The following is a 17,298-nucleotide window of genomic DNA, read 5'->3' on the forward strand; positions in this document are numbered from 1 at the left end:
CCTGTGCCAGTGACACCTCGACCGCCATAGTTCGTTCGCTTGCCTTTGAATGTAGGTAACGTGGGCATTTCTCAGCTTCTCAGCACCTGGAATGGGCAACCTCTGACTGTGTAGCTATCCCTGCTCTTGGGGGATTGCTCTGGCTTGTATGTAGCGTAGAGCAGAGACGGGCTGAAGACAGGACAGACTTGGGGCGATGCGTCGCTTGACAACCAGCCTATCTCAACTTGCTGAACGATAGTTTTGCAACGAGACTGATCAGTCTGCTCGACCTCTAATCTAGATGAACAAATGCCAGACGAGCCTGTAACAGTTCTAGCATGGCTTGACAGGCTCCTTTTCCTTAGGCCTCAGGCCCCATCAACGCCGAGAGGCTAGAAGTGTCAGCTTCGGATCGTCAGCTTGTGATCGTCAGCTTCAAGTTGCTTTCCTGTTGATAATGTATCTCCGGTCCTCGGCGACAACCTCGGTCCCCTTCAGCATCATCTCCCGTCGGTATCGTTGATCTGAGGGCGGTGTTAGTGGTGAAAGAGAACTTGGGATGTTCCAATTGGCAATTGTGTGAAGTGTCCATGTTGTCGAATTGCATTGGCATCCCGCTTATCATCAGCAACTTGAACTTCAATTAGAATGGCCTCGAAATCAGCCAGCGCCAAGTCCGAGCGCTGGACAACATGGAATCGACACAGACCGCAATCGCAATCGATCCAGAGACTCAATCTCGCCGTGGCTGTGTGTGCAGCCGTTCTCCTGTTCTTCTACAGCATTGACTGGCTTCTGCCTCCGCCTCGGGGCCAACAGCAGCAGCAGCAGCAGCAGCAGCAATCTGGAGTGGTGCCCGCAACGACACCATTCCGCTGGCATAGTATTACGCCGGCCAGAGATATTCAATACCACGATTGCTACGATGGCATGCAATGCGCGCGACTCGACGTTCCCATGGACTACAACTGCGACGATCCTGACGAGTCTCCCGATCGTGTCGCCTTAGCTATCATCAGACTGCCTGCGAAGGTCCCCGTCAGCGACCCCCGCTATGGAGGAGCGATCCTCGTCAATCCAGGTGGCCCAGGCGGTTCCGGTGTGGCGAAGGTGCTGTACCACGGTTCGCTGATTCAGCAGGTCGTGGATTCACCACGGGCTCTGAACGATTCCAAAACGGACGACAAGTATTTCGACATCATCGGCTTCGACCCCAGAGGCGTCAATAACAGCACCCCGATCCTGGCGTGCTTCCCGGACAATGTAGCGCGGCAGACGTGGAACCTGCAGGTCGAGGCGGAAGGACTGCTCGGGAGCTCCGAAGGCTCGCTGAGAACGGCGTGGCGACGAGCCCGCGCATGGTCCGAAGGCTGTTCCGGCCGTCTCGAGTCCGAGAACGGAACCAACTTTCTCGAACATGTCAACACCACGCCCGTCGCCGCAGACATGGTCGAGATCATCGAGCGACATGGCCAGTGGCGGGAGCGAGTCGGAGCCGAAGCACAAGCGGCTCACGATGCCCTCCATGGCCGGGATGCAGAGCAACAGATGGTCGAGCGCACCAAGTGGCACCAGGGCAACGAGCCACTCCTCTATTGGGGCTTCTCCTACGGAACGTTGATCGGAGCGACCTTTGCCTCGATGTATCCGGACCGGGTCTCGCGCGTGGTGCTGGACGGCGTCGTGGACGCGCAAGACTACTACAACGGCCCGTGGATGGGGAACTTGATCGACACCGACCTGATCCTGCACAAGATCATGGGCTACTGCTCCGACGCCGGGCCTGAGCAATGCCCGTTCTGGAGACCCGGAGGCCAGCCCGCCATCCAGGCCGCGTACGAGAAACTGCTGCACGACATCTGGGACGACCCGCTCTCGGTGGCGGGCAATCAACGGCGTGGGCCCGAAATCATCACGTGGAGCGACGTCAAGATGGTGGTCAAGAACGCCCTCTACCAGCCCATCATGCTGGCGCCGGTCATGGCAAAGCTGCTCCAGGACATCACCAACGGCACGGGCGCCTTGTTTGCCGAGTACAAGCAGACCACGCGCAACCCGAGCTGTCGCTCCGCCCGGTGCGAACTCGACGGGCCCTTCTCGCACCACTGTGTCTCTCCCGACTGGAGTGAGCTCGAGGCCACTTCGGCCGTGCTGTGCACCGACGCCGAAGGCATCGGCAGCTTCACCGAGGACGAGTTCCGCTCGTACTGGGAAACCCTGCGCGACCAGAGCTCCGCCATGGGCGACTACTGGGCCCAGACCCGGCTGGGCTGTGCGGGATGGAAGACTCGGGCGAAATGGCGCATTGCTGGGCCTTTTGGCACGGCAGATCCAGAAACAGAAACACTAGCACAAAATCCACCCGAGGACAAAGGTATACATGACATGGCTGAAACTTTGCATCCTATCCTTTGGATCTCCAATACTCTTGACACCGTCACGCCGCTGCGCAATGCCCAGAGAATGGCTGCCCGCTTTCCCGGGTCGGTGCTTCTCCAACAAGACGCCGAGGGCCATTGCTCGTTCACCGCGCCCTCGTTGTGCACGGCTAAGGCCATCAGACGGTATTTCCAGACTGGCGTCATGCCGGATAACGGCACGCTGTGTCAGCCGGATATCAAGCCGTTTGAGCTGCCGCGTGTGGGCAGCACCGGGGCAGAAGCCATGAGCAGCTTGCCTCGAACGGCTCTGGCCAGTATGGATCGGTCGTGGATGAGCGACGAGGACAGAGTCCTTCTCCTTGCGCTTGTTGAGATTGCACGGACTGGCGACGTCGCTCAGATGTGGTAGGGTATTTACCCTACACTGATGACACGGGTATATATGGGTAGAAGACGAGAGTCAAGGAGACACCATGACATACGATTGATGATGCTGCGATGCTGGACTGTGAAGGTCCATAATGCTAGTTCCTTTTTGTTGATATGGTCTTAGTCTTGCAGTGTGACGGGACAAGGTACGCAGGTACTGCTATTCGACGCGACGGGCGAGACGTGATGGAGGTGTGCGCCAAGATTCATCCTCGTCCAATCTACAAAAGTACATGTACATACTACCAACTAGGTACATATGTAGATATGTAATATTGTGCCACGGGGTTTGGATGAAACCCCCTCTATCTTCAAACCCATGGGCAAAAAGCATACCATTACTTAAGTTGCCTTATAGCTTTTGATGCCTGAATTCGATCTTGGAGCAATGCTGGTTAACATCCTCGAGGCATTTACTGATCGCCTCGAAGATCACATTATTCATTGCCATGGGGCCAGCTTCCCTCTCAGAACCTTGAAGTCGCCAGCCACTGCATCAAAGCCCCCAAATAACAAGGGTTGTAAGTCAATCGACGTACTTGGCGGCGCAAATACGAATATATTGTCTCGAATTTTACCCATATGATAGGTAGCCCCAGTGGCCGAGAGCGCCATGATCGTTTCAAGTAACTTGGCGAAAGGCTAGTGCTCTCAATGGAGGTCGAGACCAGCCGAGAGACTGCCTTGTTAGATGATATGATGCGCCTGCTTGCCGCCTCCATGTCTCTGTTAAGCTGGCCGATCCTCGCTGCGCATACACAGGTACTAGTATTTCAGTTTCACACCAGGGCAAAAGATATGGAGGTCGATTCGCCTCAATGGGGGTACATAGTGAATGTGCCGCAAGGTGAGCCGACAAACCTGAGCTACTCGATCACTGCGGACGAGTTGAAAGACAGGGTGGTGTACCTTACGCTGCGCATGGGCGATCCAGGATATTTATCAGCAGTCCCGGACGACCGGATCGAAAGTAAGGACAAATAAAGACATCAGGCTCTTTCCGAGGCGAACAAGTGTTAACTGCCATGTCCGGTAGCATTCTACTCATCCGCTCCAAACCCTTTTGCGATCGCCCCGGAAGTCCTTGACGGCCAAACCCCACGGAGCGCCTGCAATTACAAGCTGAGAATCGAAGTCAACGACGTCCAGGCTTAGTCCGACTATTAGAGGAACAGAGCTAGACACCGGTCGGCGACATGAATTTGCCAGCAACAACATCCAGCATTAGAATTCCGCCCCCAATGATATGACGAGATATGACGAGGAATAGACGGCAGGGACATTTCGCTGGTGCAGAATGGAATGATCAGCTGCAGATCAGCCGGTGTGCAATGCGCCGTCAGGAACGAAGTGGATTACGCGGTAACTAGGCGAGGAGCACGTATATATATACATTGCTCAGTGCATGGCGTAAGATCAAAGACACTTTTCCAGATGTTGCTTTTTTGGCGCAGGGCGCGAGGTGCAGGGACGGGGGCGTGCCGTCAACTTCAACATAGCTTTTCCGTTTACGAGGGTAGAGTTCCGAATGACTGGAGTCAATGCCCACGGCTGAGACTGAGATGCCTGGCCATGCTTGAAAAAGGGGGTGAAGGAAGGGAGCCTCATCCATCCTGCCTTCTTAAAGCGGCAGCCACATTCAACCGAAGGGGGACTCTTGACCACGAACGCGAGCGCAATCGAAGGAACTTGAACTTCAACACATCGAATGTTATGCGCCTGCAATTCTCAACGCTCTCAATTCTCCTTCCTCCTAGAACTAGTCGGCGCCTCTTCCGCCATCCTCTCATTTATATTCTCCTCATCTGCTCGTTCAGTCGGAGTCGAAGCATGCTAGATCTCCGCCAACATGGACGGTGACCCGGCTGTTGAGCCCGAGATCGACTCCTTCAGTCTCGTGCTCCCACTCCCTTACCGGGTTGCCATTATAATTGTCTTTGGTATGGCAGCAACGCCTTCCAACTGATTACTGTCTACCGGCCAAAGTGACTGACACGGTCGTAGGAATATGGGCTTGGGGATTGAACCTGCACTACCTGCACCTGATCAAGATTGTTTGTCGCTGCCAGATCTCACGCACTCCAGACAACGCGACTAACAATAGTATCTCAGGATGTGCCAGCACTCATTCGATATCCCGCGCGTCAATCGCACCACCACAGTCTTCACCACCAGTCGACGTACCGGCTCGCGACGATCCTGACGGTGCCTTTGGTCTCGTCGCTGTTTTTGTACTGGACAGTGACTCGAGGCTCCAAGCGCGCCGCTCTCTCCTGGCAGATCCTCCCGCAGTCCTACCTTCTCTTCCTGGCGTTATGTTTCGTCCTCCCGCTCAAGCGCATGTCGAGTTCCGGGCGTCTACATTTCCTGCGCACATTGAAGCGGATCAGTCTGGGCGGATTGGCAGAAGTGCAGGACGGGAAGTTCGGCGATATTCTGCTGGCGGATGTTCTTACGAGCTATGCAAAAGTGTTGGGGGATCTGTTTGTGTCGACGTGCATGCTCTTCTCCAGAAACACCGTCAGCACGGCGAAACCTAACCGGGGATGTGGCGGCGCATATCTGGTTCCTTTGATCATCAGCATTCCCAGCATGATTCGGCTGCGACAATGTCTGATCGAGTTTCGTCGCATTCGGAGGAATCGCTCGGTCTCGACGGGCTGGGGAGGCCAGCATCTGGCCAACGCGCTCAAATACGCCAGTGCGTTTCCGGTCATCGTTTTGAGCGCTTTGCAACGAGGTTATGATACCCAAAAGTTTCACATGAGCGAGGCCGGACTGTTTAGACTATGGTATCCACCAAACCTCCCCCGTGCGCGCATCTACTCCTCGCTGACCCGCTGCAGGCTGCTTTTCGTTTTCGTCAATTCCTTTTATTCCTTTTACTGGGACGTGGCCAAGGATTGGGATCTGTCGCTGTTCTCCTCGAGCAAGGAGAGGAACGATCCCGAACATCCTTACGGCCTGCGCCGGCACAGGTATTTCCATGCCAAGCAGGTCTACTATTCCGCTATCATCGTAGATCTGGTCCTACGGTGTACCTGGAGCCTCAAGCTGTCGCCGCATTTGGATCACTTCAACGATCTGGAAGGGGGAATCTTCGTGATGGAGTTGTTGGAGGTCATTCGCCGATGGATTTGGATCTTTTTGAGGATTGAGACTGAATGGGGTGAGTTTGGCCAGCTCTTCTTCTCTTGTGTCTTTTCTCTTGTGTCTTTTCTCTTGTTTCCTGCCTGTTCTATCTGCTAACAACCGACAGTGCGGAACAACCGTGGGCCGGCACCAGATGACATTCTGTTGGGAGAGTTTGCTGGCAAGATAGACGACGACTGAAAGGGGCTGTGAATGGCGGTGTCTCAACCCGTAGCAGATACGCTGCCTGTAGTAGGCGAATAGAGGGGAAGATGGGACCTGTCAATGGTCGAATTGACATCTGCCACTATGCCTAAGAAGTCGAAGACCATGGACCCCTGAAACTCGGCTGCTTGCGATGTGGTAGCTTGTAACGTGATTTGCTATGCGCAGTAGAAATGTTAGCCATCTGCCCACTTGACGCAGGTACCAAGGAGATAGAAGAGTCTGATAGATGAAGTAGTTGGCAGGCGCAGGCGAGCAGGATACTCTGTACTTGTAACCCTGTCATCTGTAACGAGCACTGTCAGCCGCAGATGATACCTAGGTAGGTATCTGGTGGTTGTGGAGTGTATACGTGGTCTGTAGAGTTTTATTAGAGAGCTTGCACCTTGGAGAAGCGATAGTGACACATGCTTTCTGTTGTAATGCCATACTAAATACACAGGGTAGTAGTATATACGACAAGTGGTTTCATCCCCACCGCCGCTTTTTGCCAGTCTTGGAGATCCAAATGTTCTTCAAGTTGACAGCTTCTTCTCTTTCTGCCTCCCGTTCGGTCTTGTAGCATTGCTGCTGTATTACTCTCACCGAACCCTGGCACCACATCATGATTGCCAAACATCGAGAGTCCCACGAGGGCTTCGAGTTCATTGAGACTCCCCCTCCACCTCCGCAGCAACCTGCCGAGGACTGCGGTGTCCGCACCACTGCTGTATGTTTGGTGCCTTGAGGAGAGCTTGCTTGCTGTCCGTCGACAAAGAGAGAGAGACAGAAAAGACTTACACCTGACCAGTATCCCGCGATCAAAAATGCCCCTCTCCCCGCCGACGCGGCCGGCAGCGAGTCGTTCAACAACTATGTGATGATCGGCCTGTTGGTCGCGGTCCCAGCGTATTTGGCACGCCAGCTCCACGGCGGGCTGTACACGACGCTGTTCCTGGCGACGCTGACCTCGATCCCGATCCTGATGGCCTTTTGGACGGTGGCGTCGTCGATCTCGCCGCGCAAGAACGAGAAGGCCAAGCTCCCCGGCCGGCCGATCGAGCACTACCTGCATTTCCGCAACGAGGAGGACCGCGCGCGGTACCACGGCAAGAGGCGCATCCCGATGGAGACTTTCCACGAGATGTATTTCGATCAGAAGGTGGATTTCAAGGGCGACTGCCTGGACGTGATGGAGTACAGGCACGACTGGGCGACCTTCCGGTTCACGCTGAACATATTCAAGTTTTTCTTTACCGGCTTCATCCCCGAGGTCATCATGCACACGCGGTCGCAGGACGAAGAGCAGGTCCGTGAGCACTACGACCGGGGCGACGACTTCTACGCCTGGTTCCTGGGTCCGCGCATGGTCTACACGTCGGGCATCGTCTCGGATATTAGCCGCGAAGAGTCGCTGGAGGAGCTGCAGGACAACAAGCTGGCCATCGTGTGCGAGAAGATCGACTTGCAGCCCGGTGAGCGCCTGCTCGACATCGGCTGCGGATGGGGCACGCTGGCCAAATACGCCAGCGTCAACTACGGCGCCCACGTCACGGGCATCACCCTCGGCCGCAACCAGACTGCGTGGGGAAACACCGAGCTCCGAAACGCAGGCATCGGCGAAGACCAGAGCAAGATTTTGTGTCTGGACTACCGCGACATCCCCGTCCCCGAGGGCGGCTACAAAAAGATCACCTGTCTGGAGATGGCCGAGCACGTCGGCGTGCGGCATTTCAGCGCCTTTCTGGCCCAGGTGTACAACATGCTCGACGACGACGGCGTCTTCTACCTGCAGTACGCCGGCCTGCGCAAGTCGTGGCAGTACGAGGATCTGATCTGGGGCTTGTTTATGAGCAAATACATCTTCCCCGGCGCCGACGCCTCCACTCCGCTCGGCTTCGTCATCGACAAGTTGGAAGGCGCCGGCTTTGAGGTCAAGGGCGTCGACACCATCGGCGTTCACTACTCGGCTACTCTGTGGCGCTGGTACCGCAACTGGATCGCCAACCAGGACAAAGTCAAGGCCAAGTACGGTGTCAGATGGTACCGCATCTGGGAGTTCTTCCTGGCCTATTCCACCATCACTTCCCGCCAGGGTGGCGCCACCTGCTTCCAGATCACCCTGGTCAAGAACCTGAACAGCACCCACCGCATCGAGGGTGTCAAGACCCAGTTCGGTCTCCATGCCGCTCTACAGGCGGGAAAGGCGCGTTTGGCGGGGTCTAGCAAGGAATGAGTGGGTCGCCGTTGGTGGACAGATGGACGGAGGCGTATCGATGGCAGGAACAAGACCTTTATTCTCAGGTTAGGTCTGAGGATATAATATTCGTCAAGAGATCGAATGCAGGAGGAACCTAAGGGGGGACGTGAAAGAAAAGTTTAGAATGAAGCTTGAGAACAAGAAAGAAAAAGGAAACAGAAAGACCAAGAAGAAAATAGACATGGGTGGCAATATATCAATTGTCATGGAAATGAGGAGAGAAACAGACACACGCACACAGAGAGAGAGTGTGTGTAATGTGATAATAGAGAACGACAGCTACAAACCCAGTCAGCGCTTCCTCCAGACTTCCGTACTATACTACCTAACAAGTAAGTATGCCATAGTCTCTCTCCTCTCTCTCCCTCCATCTTCCGTTTATGAAAGTCTGGCTTAGTTCGCTTTGAGAGCATGCTGATCCTCACGCTTCGCTTCACGGACACTAGTTTCTTAGTTTCTTCTCCTTGCTATCCCTATCCCTTAATGGGGTAGCTCCCCCTTTCATTCTTTCCCACGATAGACATTCGATGGTGTATACACTTGATCTTTCCATCGGGGTTGCTCCTACCTCTGCCCCTCTCGCTGCTGACCGGGAGACGACTTCTACGTATAGAGATTCGGAATCGACTCTCGAGGGTATCCCTGTCTCCTGAAAGTATCCATACAAGACCGTAGTTGGTAATCGATAAGATAAGATAAGATAGTAATCACCCTATTTTATCGATAAGATAAAATGATTAGTACATTCCTAGCGGAGATGGAATATCCCCTGAGAGTCAATCAATAGTCGCACCTGGAAGTTGATAAGAGGGGCGAGGTCAGGTCGGTCTAGAGTCCGAGTTGGAGTCGACACAGTCGTCTCCCGTCATGGTGAAGCTGCTGTTGCTCTTAGACGAAGTATTGGTATATTATCGCTCGCCGAGCACACCAAACAGTCGAGGCTTGCACGCTGCCACCTAGGGATTGCCTCCCAAATATCGATGCCAGTGCCTGATCGAACGAGAGTGCCAATGATCCGGAGGGCCGTAATTATTGTAATTCTGTCTCAGGAACTCCATAAACTCATACGAGCCTAACTGCCGTCCGGTGGCGAAGTGATAACTAATTGGGTCATGTATGGCACTTCCAACCCTCGTCAGGTCCATGGGTCCAACCCGGCGACCGATTGACCGGAAATGCGGCTCTCCAGGCCCTTCAAAGTGCAATAACTTCTTCTCTGAGAGTTGATCCAAGTGCAAGTACTCCAGGGTGTCCATATGGTTGACCACATGATCGAAGATTGGACGAAAGAAGCCTGGTCGGACGGTTACATCCACCATCGTAAGACTGTTGATCCGAAGCCGCCGGAGGAAGGATAGTAGTGTATCGGCCGTTGTGAAAACACCCCTTAGTGCGCATTGTCTCAGACGGGGAAATCGACACAGCTCGACGATGCGTTCAAAGTATCGAGATTCTTCTTGCAAGGCATCGGTGCATTTCCTCGCGTGCAATTTATACCATCGGAGCTCCAGGTCCTCCAGCTCAGGGAAAAGCGCAAGAAACTCGCAGAGGGCTCGGGTGTTCATTTGGCCAGCGACTCTGCTCTCTTCACGTTTCCCATGCCGTTTCAATGCATGTTGAGACAAGCAAAGTGAAAGCTTCTTGAGGTGCTTGAAAGATGCTGGAAGATCAACCACCGCCAACGTTTGGGTGAGTTGATCGCAAGCTAAGCTGCACCAACGGGTCTGGCCAAATAGATCAAATGCCTGCACCGGTACGCCGGCTGTGCTCAGCGCCAGTGCTGTGTTGTGGAATGTCTCGGCTGCTGCGCGCCATATACGCAGCCAATCTTTGACAGAGGGAGGCTCTTCGTGTTGCATTGTGAGGGTGATTGAGATGGGAGAGGCGCACCCCAGATTTTCGACCCCAACTCTAGCAAGCTTCCGTTTTGCTGGAATCTGGACCTTGCCATTGCTCACAAGGGTGAGGTGGCGGACTAGGCGACCGCATCTCTGTGGTTCGGTCTGAGGACCGAATTCCCGAAGTTGTCCGATGTCGAATAAACGTATCTCCTTGCTGAGGAAGTAGGCTTGGAACCCTCTTGCGTTTGTAACCTTTGCAGCAATGCTCCGCGAGGTTAATCGGAGGTTTCTAAGAGATTGGAGATCCAGCAGAGCAGCAACAGCATCGATTATTTCTTGGGGAAGCTCGTCGAAGCTTAAACGTGCCATTCATGAGTCGATGAAGTATTGAACAACGAGACCGCTTTCCTCTCGTAAAATCCAGAGAGAGGTTTCTGCTGATCCTCTTGTTCTCCTTTGTAGTGCTGGGATGGAGGTGGGGTTGTGGATGGGTCAAGGGTCAACGAAAGGAGAATAAAAGACCTGGTACAAGAAGGCATTGACCCACGGCAAGATGAGTAAGACGGATATGAATATTCAAATGGATAAAAGGAAAGAGCAGCGCGTGTGATAAGAGATTGCTTGGGAACACGAATGCCTCCGAGGATCGGTGCTGCTGGGAGATCACCTGATATCAAATCTCACGGCCAGCCAAGGAAGCTTTACGTGATATCTCTCTTGGCTCGCGGATGCAGTATGCATGTAAAACCGGGGCCTTTGGGCTCTGCAAGATATCCAGGTAGACACCGCCTCGTTCCACGTTTGAATCGCCTCGAACATTGCGTTTGACATGCTCCATTGTTTAGCCGAGTAAGACTAGAAATCGGTGTTAGCCCATCTAAAGTTGCGAGCATCAAGAACATATTCTGATAATTGGATGTACTTACTCTCCCAGCCCCAGTCCTTCATGACGCCCAGCCAGTGTAGATCGCCTGTCACTGTATAATCCGTATATCCAGCCCTAGTCAGGGGATCCACTCTCTTTTTGAAGACCAGAGAATCCGGGAAGGTAGCCGACGCAGTGCGGCTCGGACCAGGGCTGGACCGCCGGCTTGGGGGCTGGCCAGGCACTGCGTAGGCCATTTCATCCTCGGGTATATCCATCGCCGCATCCAGAGGCGAGTTGTGCCGTGAAGCTGCACTGGGCCGACAGGATTTCTGGTTCGTTTCAAACACGTCTCTCCTGCGCCAGACTTCTTCCGTCACGTGCAAGCATCGAACCACAATTCCGGTAATCATGGATTTGGACATCAGTTGCCACCGCTGCCGGACCCAGTCCCTGTCTTCCTCTTCGAAGGCTTCACATCCCGCCACCATGAGCGGGAAGATCTGCACAATCGTCGTGGGCGACTCCAATGGAATGGTGGCAAGATACACCAGGGCTTTCTGCGCCAACTCCCATATCGAGTGTGCCCAGGGCACCTCGGGTGCCGTCTGGCGTAGGAGCAACAGTGAAGCCCATCTATACGCTTCGGCGGTTTGAATCGAGTCTGGAATGGCGTTCGACGTGGAACCTTCCGATCTCTGAAATTCTATCGCAGTTGTCCACCGTTCGATTTCCAGTCTCAACTCGGTAGCTTTTGAGATGGTACTGAGGGAAGTGCCTTTCTTACGCCGTCTCCGGACACTACTGACTAGGTCGGCAAGACGGCTGATCAGGGGGAAAAGTGTGATTGCACAGCCCATAAGAGGATCGATCTGCTGAGCGCGCGGAACTGGGCTCAGAAGGCTGCAGGCCGTCATGACTTCGTGATCCGTCAAGTAGCCCACGTCGTCGGCCACTGTGATGCGAGCTAGGACGTCCATGTACATCCAAGTGTTGGCTAGAAAGCTCAGGCGACTCAACTCGTTGGCGCTTAAATTTGAAGCCCTTGCTTTGAACACGGCTTGCCGGATGAGAGTTCGGGCAGCACTTATGTGGGTGATGCCGGTCGAAGAGATCTGATGGTTCCAGGATTCGGCGAAGCCCAGAGCAAGTCTGCAAGCAAGAGCTGCCTCTAGAGGTATTTGACTCCTGCTATCATCTGAGGTGGAGTTCAGAGCTTGTATGCCGCGTTCAAAATGCCATTTTCCTCGGGCTCTGAATTGTGGTTGGGTTCTGCTCATTTGCGTGCAGGTCATCGCTGCAAGTGCGTGGTAGAGAGGAGGGCAGTTTTTGGCGAGGGGCCAAATCAGTGTCCGCCATGGATTCTTTGTCACGTTGTCTTTGATGGAAAGAATCTTGCACGTCTGAAGGTTGAAGAGAGTCCATATCACTTCTGGGGTGTCGTGGGAGCTCTGGAACTGCTGGATGTAGAAATTGACATCCGAGCCTGGTGGGGACTGAGCAGAAGCCAGCTCCTGCTCCGGTGGCCTCATAGACTCTTCGGCATCATTGATGACCATGGTTGGGTAGGGAGTGTGCTCTTCGGCTTCCTCGTTGGAGACAGCCGTGGCTCGTTCAAGTATCGGCCCAGAATCCTCAGTTGGCGGCGGCATCGGGAAGAGCTGCAATGAATCAGGGTCGCGGAAATTTGCCAGCCACTCAGCAGCGGCAAAGTGGTGGTTTGATTCAACAGATTTTGGCGATTTATTGAAGGGGGCCTCTATCAGATCATCCAGTTCGGTCTGGATCTGATCGAAACACTGGATGCCGCTACTGAAGAAGCTCTCCCGGCCATGATCGGCATGGGCGGATAATGGTGACTTCAATTCCTCTGGCGTAAGCTGAATCATGTCAAGAAGTGAGAGTTCTTGATTAAAGGCTGCGAACATTCTCCGTGTGATGGAGTCTGGTACGTTTCCACTCGAGTCTTGGTTGTTGAGATCACTGGGGTGTTCGGGAAATGCGTCCGGCTGACCAGACAATGACGGATTTGTAAGTGAAAGGACATGTTCTTGATGGCAATCACCCAGGATGGCATCTAGCAGTCTCAGTATCAGACAACCAAGAAGAAGAAGAAGAATACAAGGTACCCTTTTCCTTGTTACTGGCCTCGTTGGGCCTTCTCACCGGCCTCCATTTCAACTGCTTTCCGTACCCACCACACTCAAGGTTTCGTCGAAAGCATTGTTGACACGAAGGCTTCGTCTCGTCACACTTGATGCGCTTCAACTTGCAAGTACTACATCCTTATTTATGTCAGTGGGATTCCACATTGGCGCTCCCTGTCTGAGCAAATGTACTCTGTGAGAGCATAGGTATCAGGATGGCTCACCATTTCGACTCTTCGGTTGTTTGCGCTTTGATATCACCCCTTCCTGTCGTGTTTCTCCATTTAGTGCCATCAAAGCCGGAGCTTTCTCAGACACCTTCGAAGCATTCTGCGCTCCGCTGATATCAACCGCTAAGCTCAGCTGGTGAGGGCCGATACTTGGGGCGAAGGATGGTAGACTTTTCAAGGCTGTATCCACCATAGCATGAACAAGAAACGACGAGCTTGCTGAGTCAAATCATACCGCTCAAAACACTAGGTTCTCGCCAGCTTCGAGCTTTGTTTCGAACGGAAACAATATCGCGCCGTGAGAACCGAACATAGGCGAAGTGACGATGAACTTGAAGTGGGCAAATGTCAGTATTAGGTTATGTCGGTGCTTATCGCCGGGCCGCTATGGATCGCCGAACCCGGTATCAGCTCCCGCCGTAGATATCGTGATAGGCTAAGAAGAGCTAAGCTTCTCTAAACGGCCTATCATTACTACTAATTCCGCAATAGAACATCACGTATTCGATGCCTCTAGTTTACTGCAAGGACGTGACTACTATTTAACATTTCGGATACTATCGTGCTGCTCTCTCGAGAACTCCTCGCAGATCCTGCGCCGGGTCTTCATTTTCAACGATACCTAAGACCGTGGTGGGCTTCTTGTATCCCAATAGTGACAGCATCTTGTCACTCATTGTCAATACTTTGCTTCTCGGAACCGCCAGAAACTGGTTTTCTTCGGTACGCATTGTTCCCCTGACGAAGAATAGCCCGTGGACCTTGCGAACCTCGCCAGGGACAGAATTGTGGCCACCCCCATGGTAACAAGAGGCTAGAAAGATCAATGCCGACCCGGGTTGCATTTCTTTGTCGTGTCAGCAGATTACTCCTGAGTTCAAGCTTGGGGGGTAAGGAGATTCAATCTCAGTAGGAGGAAACTCACCAGCAAAGCAGACTTCATCGGTTCGAGGCCGTCTAGTGTCATCCCATTTGTGGGAGCCCGGGATGAACATGGTGGCCCCGTTTTCCCTTGTGGTCTTTGTTGCTGCAATCAAGCAGGCGAACTGGCTGACTTTTTTAAGGTCAAACTCCCCTCCGTGTCTGACACCATGCACATTATCATCCCGGTGCAGCCTTTGTCGAGGCGCACCATAGCCGATGTGGAAGGTCATGCTGATGCTCAACAATGGATCGATCGTGTTCTTCTCGATGTGGTCTTCGCGAATGACACTGAAGTCATCTTGAAGGATCGAAGCACGCAACTGTTCCAGTACAGGTGATTCGCAGATTTTAGCAACGGTGGGTGACTTGGCCACCAACCCAGAAATGGCGAGGGTCTCCTTAGGTATGATATGTAGTGCACCCTTTTCCGTGGAAGGGGTTTGTGTGCGGTAGGCTTCCAAGTCGGTATCAATGGCAGCGAGGTCTTCCACTGTTGCGAAATTGGTCAAGATGACGCCTCCGTCCCGTTCGAGAATGTCGAGGATTTCATCGATCGGGGCGTCCGCTGGGACTGAAGCAATAGATACTTCGGGGGTGTATGACGGATCAATTGGCGCAGGTGGCCCGAATGCAGGGATACCCATTTCTGCAACAGCTAGAGAGGAAGAAGATGGCTCTGATGATGAGAAGAACAAATGTCTGATATTGATGTTATGAGTTCTCTGCAACGCCTTCAGTCTTGTATTGTGGTGACTTGTGTCGGCTGATTCGAAACGAGTTCAAAAAACCCTGGCGACAGAAGATGTTTCCCGTGGCAGAACAGCACCATCTTCCCCGGATTGCATGCTCTTATCTCACTTCGCAATTGGACGCCTCTTCTGGCATCTTTCTACGGTCAATATCAGACACATCAAGCTTCGCAACCCAGATTGGACGGAGATCCGCGAACTAATCGGATGTCGAGATTCATCCCGGACTTTTACCCCCAAATTAGGTCTAGTGGAATCCCGTATCTGGAGTTGTGGATATCGCTCCTGAGCGCTGGATAGGGACGATAAGGAATGATAGGTGATACCTCTCAGTTGCTCTTGAGCTGTGGCTGTGCAATCCAAGGACCTCATTGACGACCCTGAGGGAAGACCTACCAGTGAGCCCGTGTAAGGGGCATTCTTGACAAGACAGCAGCTCTTTTTGATAACTCTTTGGGCAGCCACAACTGCACATAGACTGCCTACGTTGGGCTACAGCACAATCTATGCGTGGAGCAGCCTCAAAACGATTCATGCTTACGGTAGAGGAGCCGCCGCATTTCCACCGAAGTCCAAGCAGCAAGGCCAACCAGAGAGACACGTACGTTTGGGTCTCACCTTTGGACTGTTCCGAAAACATATCTCTCTTTCTCTCGCCAGAGGATGATCAAGAGGCTTATGACACATGGTCCCTACCCACATCAACGGCCAGGCTAGCCCAAGGGACCCGAAGCGCATGTTTATAGCACTTAACTCTCTGCCGTTTCAGAGCTACATAGAGCCTCCGATTAATTGAAAAGGGACCGTCTCAGGTGCCTTCTTGTCGACTGTGGTTAGTTCTCCAACATTTGGAGCCAGGCCAAGGCAAACCTCGTCTAATAAGGATTGGATACAGTTGAAAAGCCTGTGTTATGAGAAGGCTGGTACCTAAATATGTTATTGCCATTGTCTAAAGCTTGTATAGTATAACTTCACACGTGGCCCTCGACCGTCGGAGCCAACGCCAAATGCTGAACCTCCACTTCAAACGATCGGATACCATCTCAAAATCACCCGCAGTCCCTTTTCATCACCGGTGTACCCTTATCATGTGGGTCTTGTCTGGAAACGTGGTCCACATATCCTCCTATAGCCGCAGCAGAAGAACTCGACTCTCCTCATAAGTATCAATAATAGTGTACCGCCTTAATCAATTCTATCCGATAGTGACGAAGGGGGCTGTCCCGATTAAACCCCCACCGCAATCCATTGGATCTGAATGTTATTGAGTGACTGTTGTAAATTTCCATTGGCTTCCAGCTGTCCGAGTTCCTCATAGTGATTGTTTGCGACTTTTGGTCATACTCTTTGACAATTTTTAAGGGCTCCACTGGAGATGCCATGTCAATAAAGGGCCACCAAATGAAGGACTTTGGAGATTGAGATTGCAAATCCTTGTGCTGTCTTGATCAACGATTTGGGCAACTGGTTTGTTGGGCGCCTCGCCCTTTGTGTTGATGGCACAACGACCACGGCTGGGGCGGGAGGCAGCAAACTGCTGCAGAAGCCATGGTGTGGTATAATGAAACCCGCAGCGTAGGTCAGGCAGCTTGCAATAGAGGAACAATTCTAGATCATAGCTCGAGGACAACGCATGATTGCCAGCATTTCTAAGAACGGCCATTGATCCCAGGCAATGGACCGACGAGGATGTCAGGATAGGGGGTGACTTGAAGAAAACGGCAATCTCCCTACTCCCCAAGGTCCCGTCCGCTGGACGTTTGTCGACTAAGAATCAACTTATTACACTTGTCCGGGAGCGCATTGACATATCTCATATCACACTGCAGATAGAGACTCTCGGCACGTCGCTGCCGAGCGAGGTGCAGGTCAGATACGGATCTCGACCACAGGACAGTGAGCACGTGAGGCGGTTAGATGGCTCATTTGGGGTTGTATACCGGTCTACAAGCGTCCAGATGGTGCAGTGGGTAAACTTGTAGTCAATGTGGTTAGTTGATTCGTACACAGTGGGCATTGTCTACCTTTCTTTCTGTTTTAAGATCTCCCGAGTATCTCCAACCACAAACATCGATGCGAAGAAGTCTGCATCTAGATAATACTAGTGCGGTTGCCAATCTCAGCAGTCGAGATAAGATCTGGCCAGAAGGAAAG

General features: G+C 52.9%; 6 protein-coding genes across 6 annotated transcripts; 3 read left to right on the forward strand and 3 right to left on the reverse strand.

Annotated features, from left to right (window-relative positions):
- Window positions 1-630: 630 nt before the first annotated feature.
- On the forward strand, window positions 631-2,772 carry A1O1_04108 (uncharacterized protein; the record flags this gene model as incomplete). Its single annotated transcript, XM_007725005.1, has 1 exon — window positions 631-2,772. One exon carries the CDS (start codon window positions 631-633, stop codon window positions 2,770-2,772), a length of 2,142 nt encoding a protein of 713 aa, XP_007723195.1.
- Window positions 2,773-4,641: 1,869 nt separating this feature from the next.
- Window positions 4,642-6,125, forward strand: A1O1_04109 (uncharacterized protein; the record flags this gene model as incomplete). The annotated part of the gene is made up of 5 exons (XM_007725006.1): window positions 4,642-4,732; window positions 4,797-4,846; window positions 4,905-5,584; window positions 5,639-5,961; window positions 6,052-6,125. The coding sequence occupies 5 exons, from the start codon at window positions 4,642-4,644 to the stop codon at window positions 6,123-6,125; spliced, it is 1,218 nt and encodes a 405-aa protein (XP_007723196.1).
- Window positions 6,126-6,753: 628 nt separating this feature from the next.
- On the forward strand, window positions 6,754-8,364 carry A1O1_04110 (cyclopropane-fatty-acyl-phospholipid synthase; the record flags this gene model as incomplete). Its single annotated transcript, XM_007725007.1, has 2 exons — window positions 6,754-6,858; window positions 6,940-8,364. The coding sequence occupies 2 exons, from the start codon at window positions 6,754-6,756 to the stop codon at window positions 8,362-8,364; spliced, it is 1,530 nt and encodes a 509-aa protein (XP_007723197.1).
- Window positions 8,365-9,344: 980 nt separating this feature from the next.
- On the reverse strand, window positions 9,345-10,598 carry A1O1_04111 (uncharacterized protein; the record flags this gene model as incomplete). The annotated part of the gene is made up of 1 exon (XM_007725008.1): window positions 9,345-10,598. One exon carries the CDS (start codon window positions 10,596-10,598, stop codon window positions 9,345-9,347), a length of 1,254 nt encoding a protein of 417 aa, XP_007723198.1.
- Window positions 10,599-11,084: 486 nt separating this feature from the next.
- Window positions 11,085-12,983, reverse strand: A1O1_04112 (uncharacterized protein; the record flags this gene model as incomplete). Its single annotated transcript, XM_007725009.1, has 1 exon — window positions 11,085-12,983. One exon carries the CDS (start codon window positions 12,981-12,983, stop codon window positions 11,085-11,087), a length of 1,899 nt encoding a protein of 632 aa, XP_007723199.1.
- A 1,045-nt stretch (window positions 12,984-14,028) lies between these two features.
- A1O1_04113 (uncharacterized protein) lies at window positions 14,029-15,039 on the reverse strand (the record flags this gene model as incomplete). Its single annotated transcript, XM_007725010.1, has 2 exons — window positions 14,029-14,285; window positions 14,397-15,039. 2 exons carry the CDS (start codon window positions 15,037-15,039, stop codon window positions 14,029-14,031), a joined length of 900 nt encoding a protein of 299 aa, XP_007723200.1.
- Window positions 15,040-17,298: the final 2,259 nt, after the last annotated feature.

The sequence above is a fragment of the Capronia coronata genome, assembly GCF_000585585.1.
Source record: "Capronia coronata CBS 617.96 chromosome Unknown acBCG-supercont1.3, whole genome shotgun sequence".
In the NCBI taxonomy this organism is placed as follows: Eukaryota; Fungi; Ascomycota; class Eurotiomycetes; order Chaetothyriales; family Herpotrichiellaceae; genus Capronia; species Capronia coronata.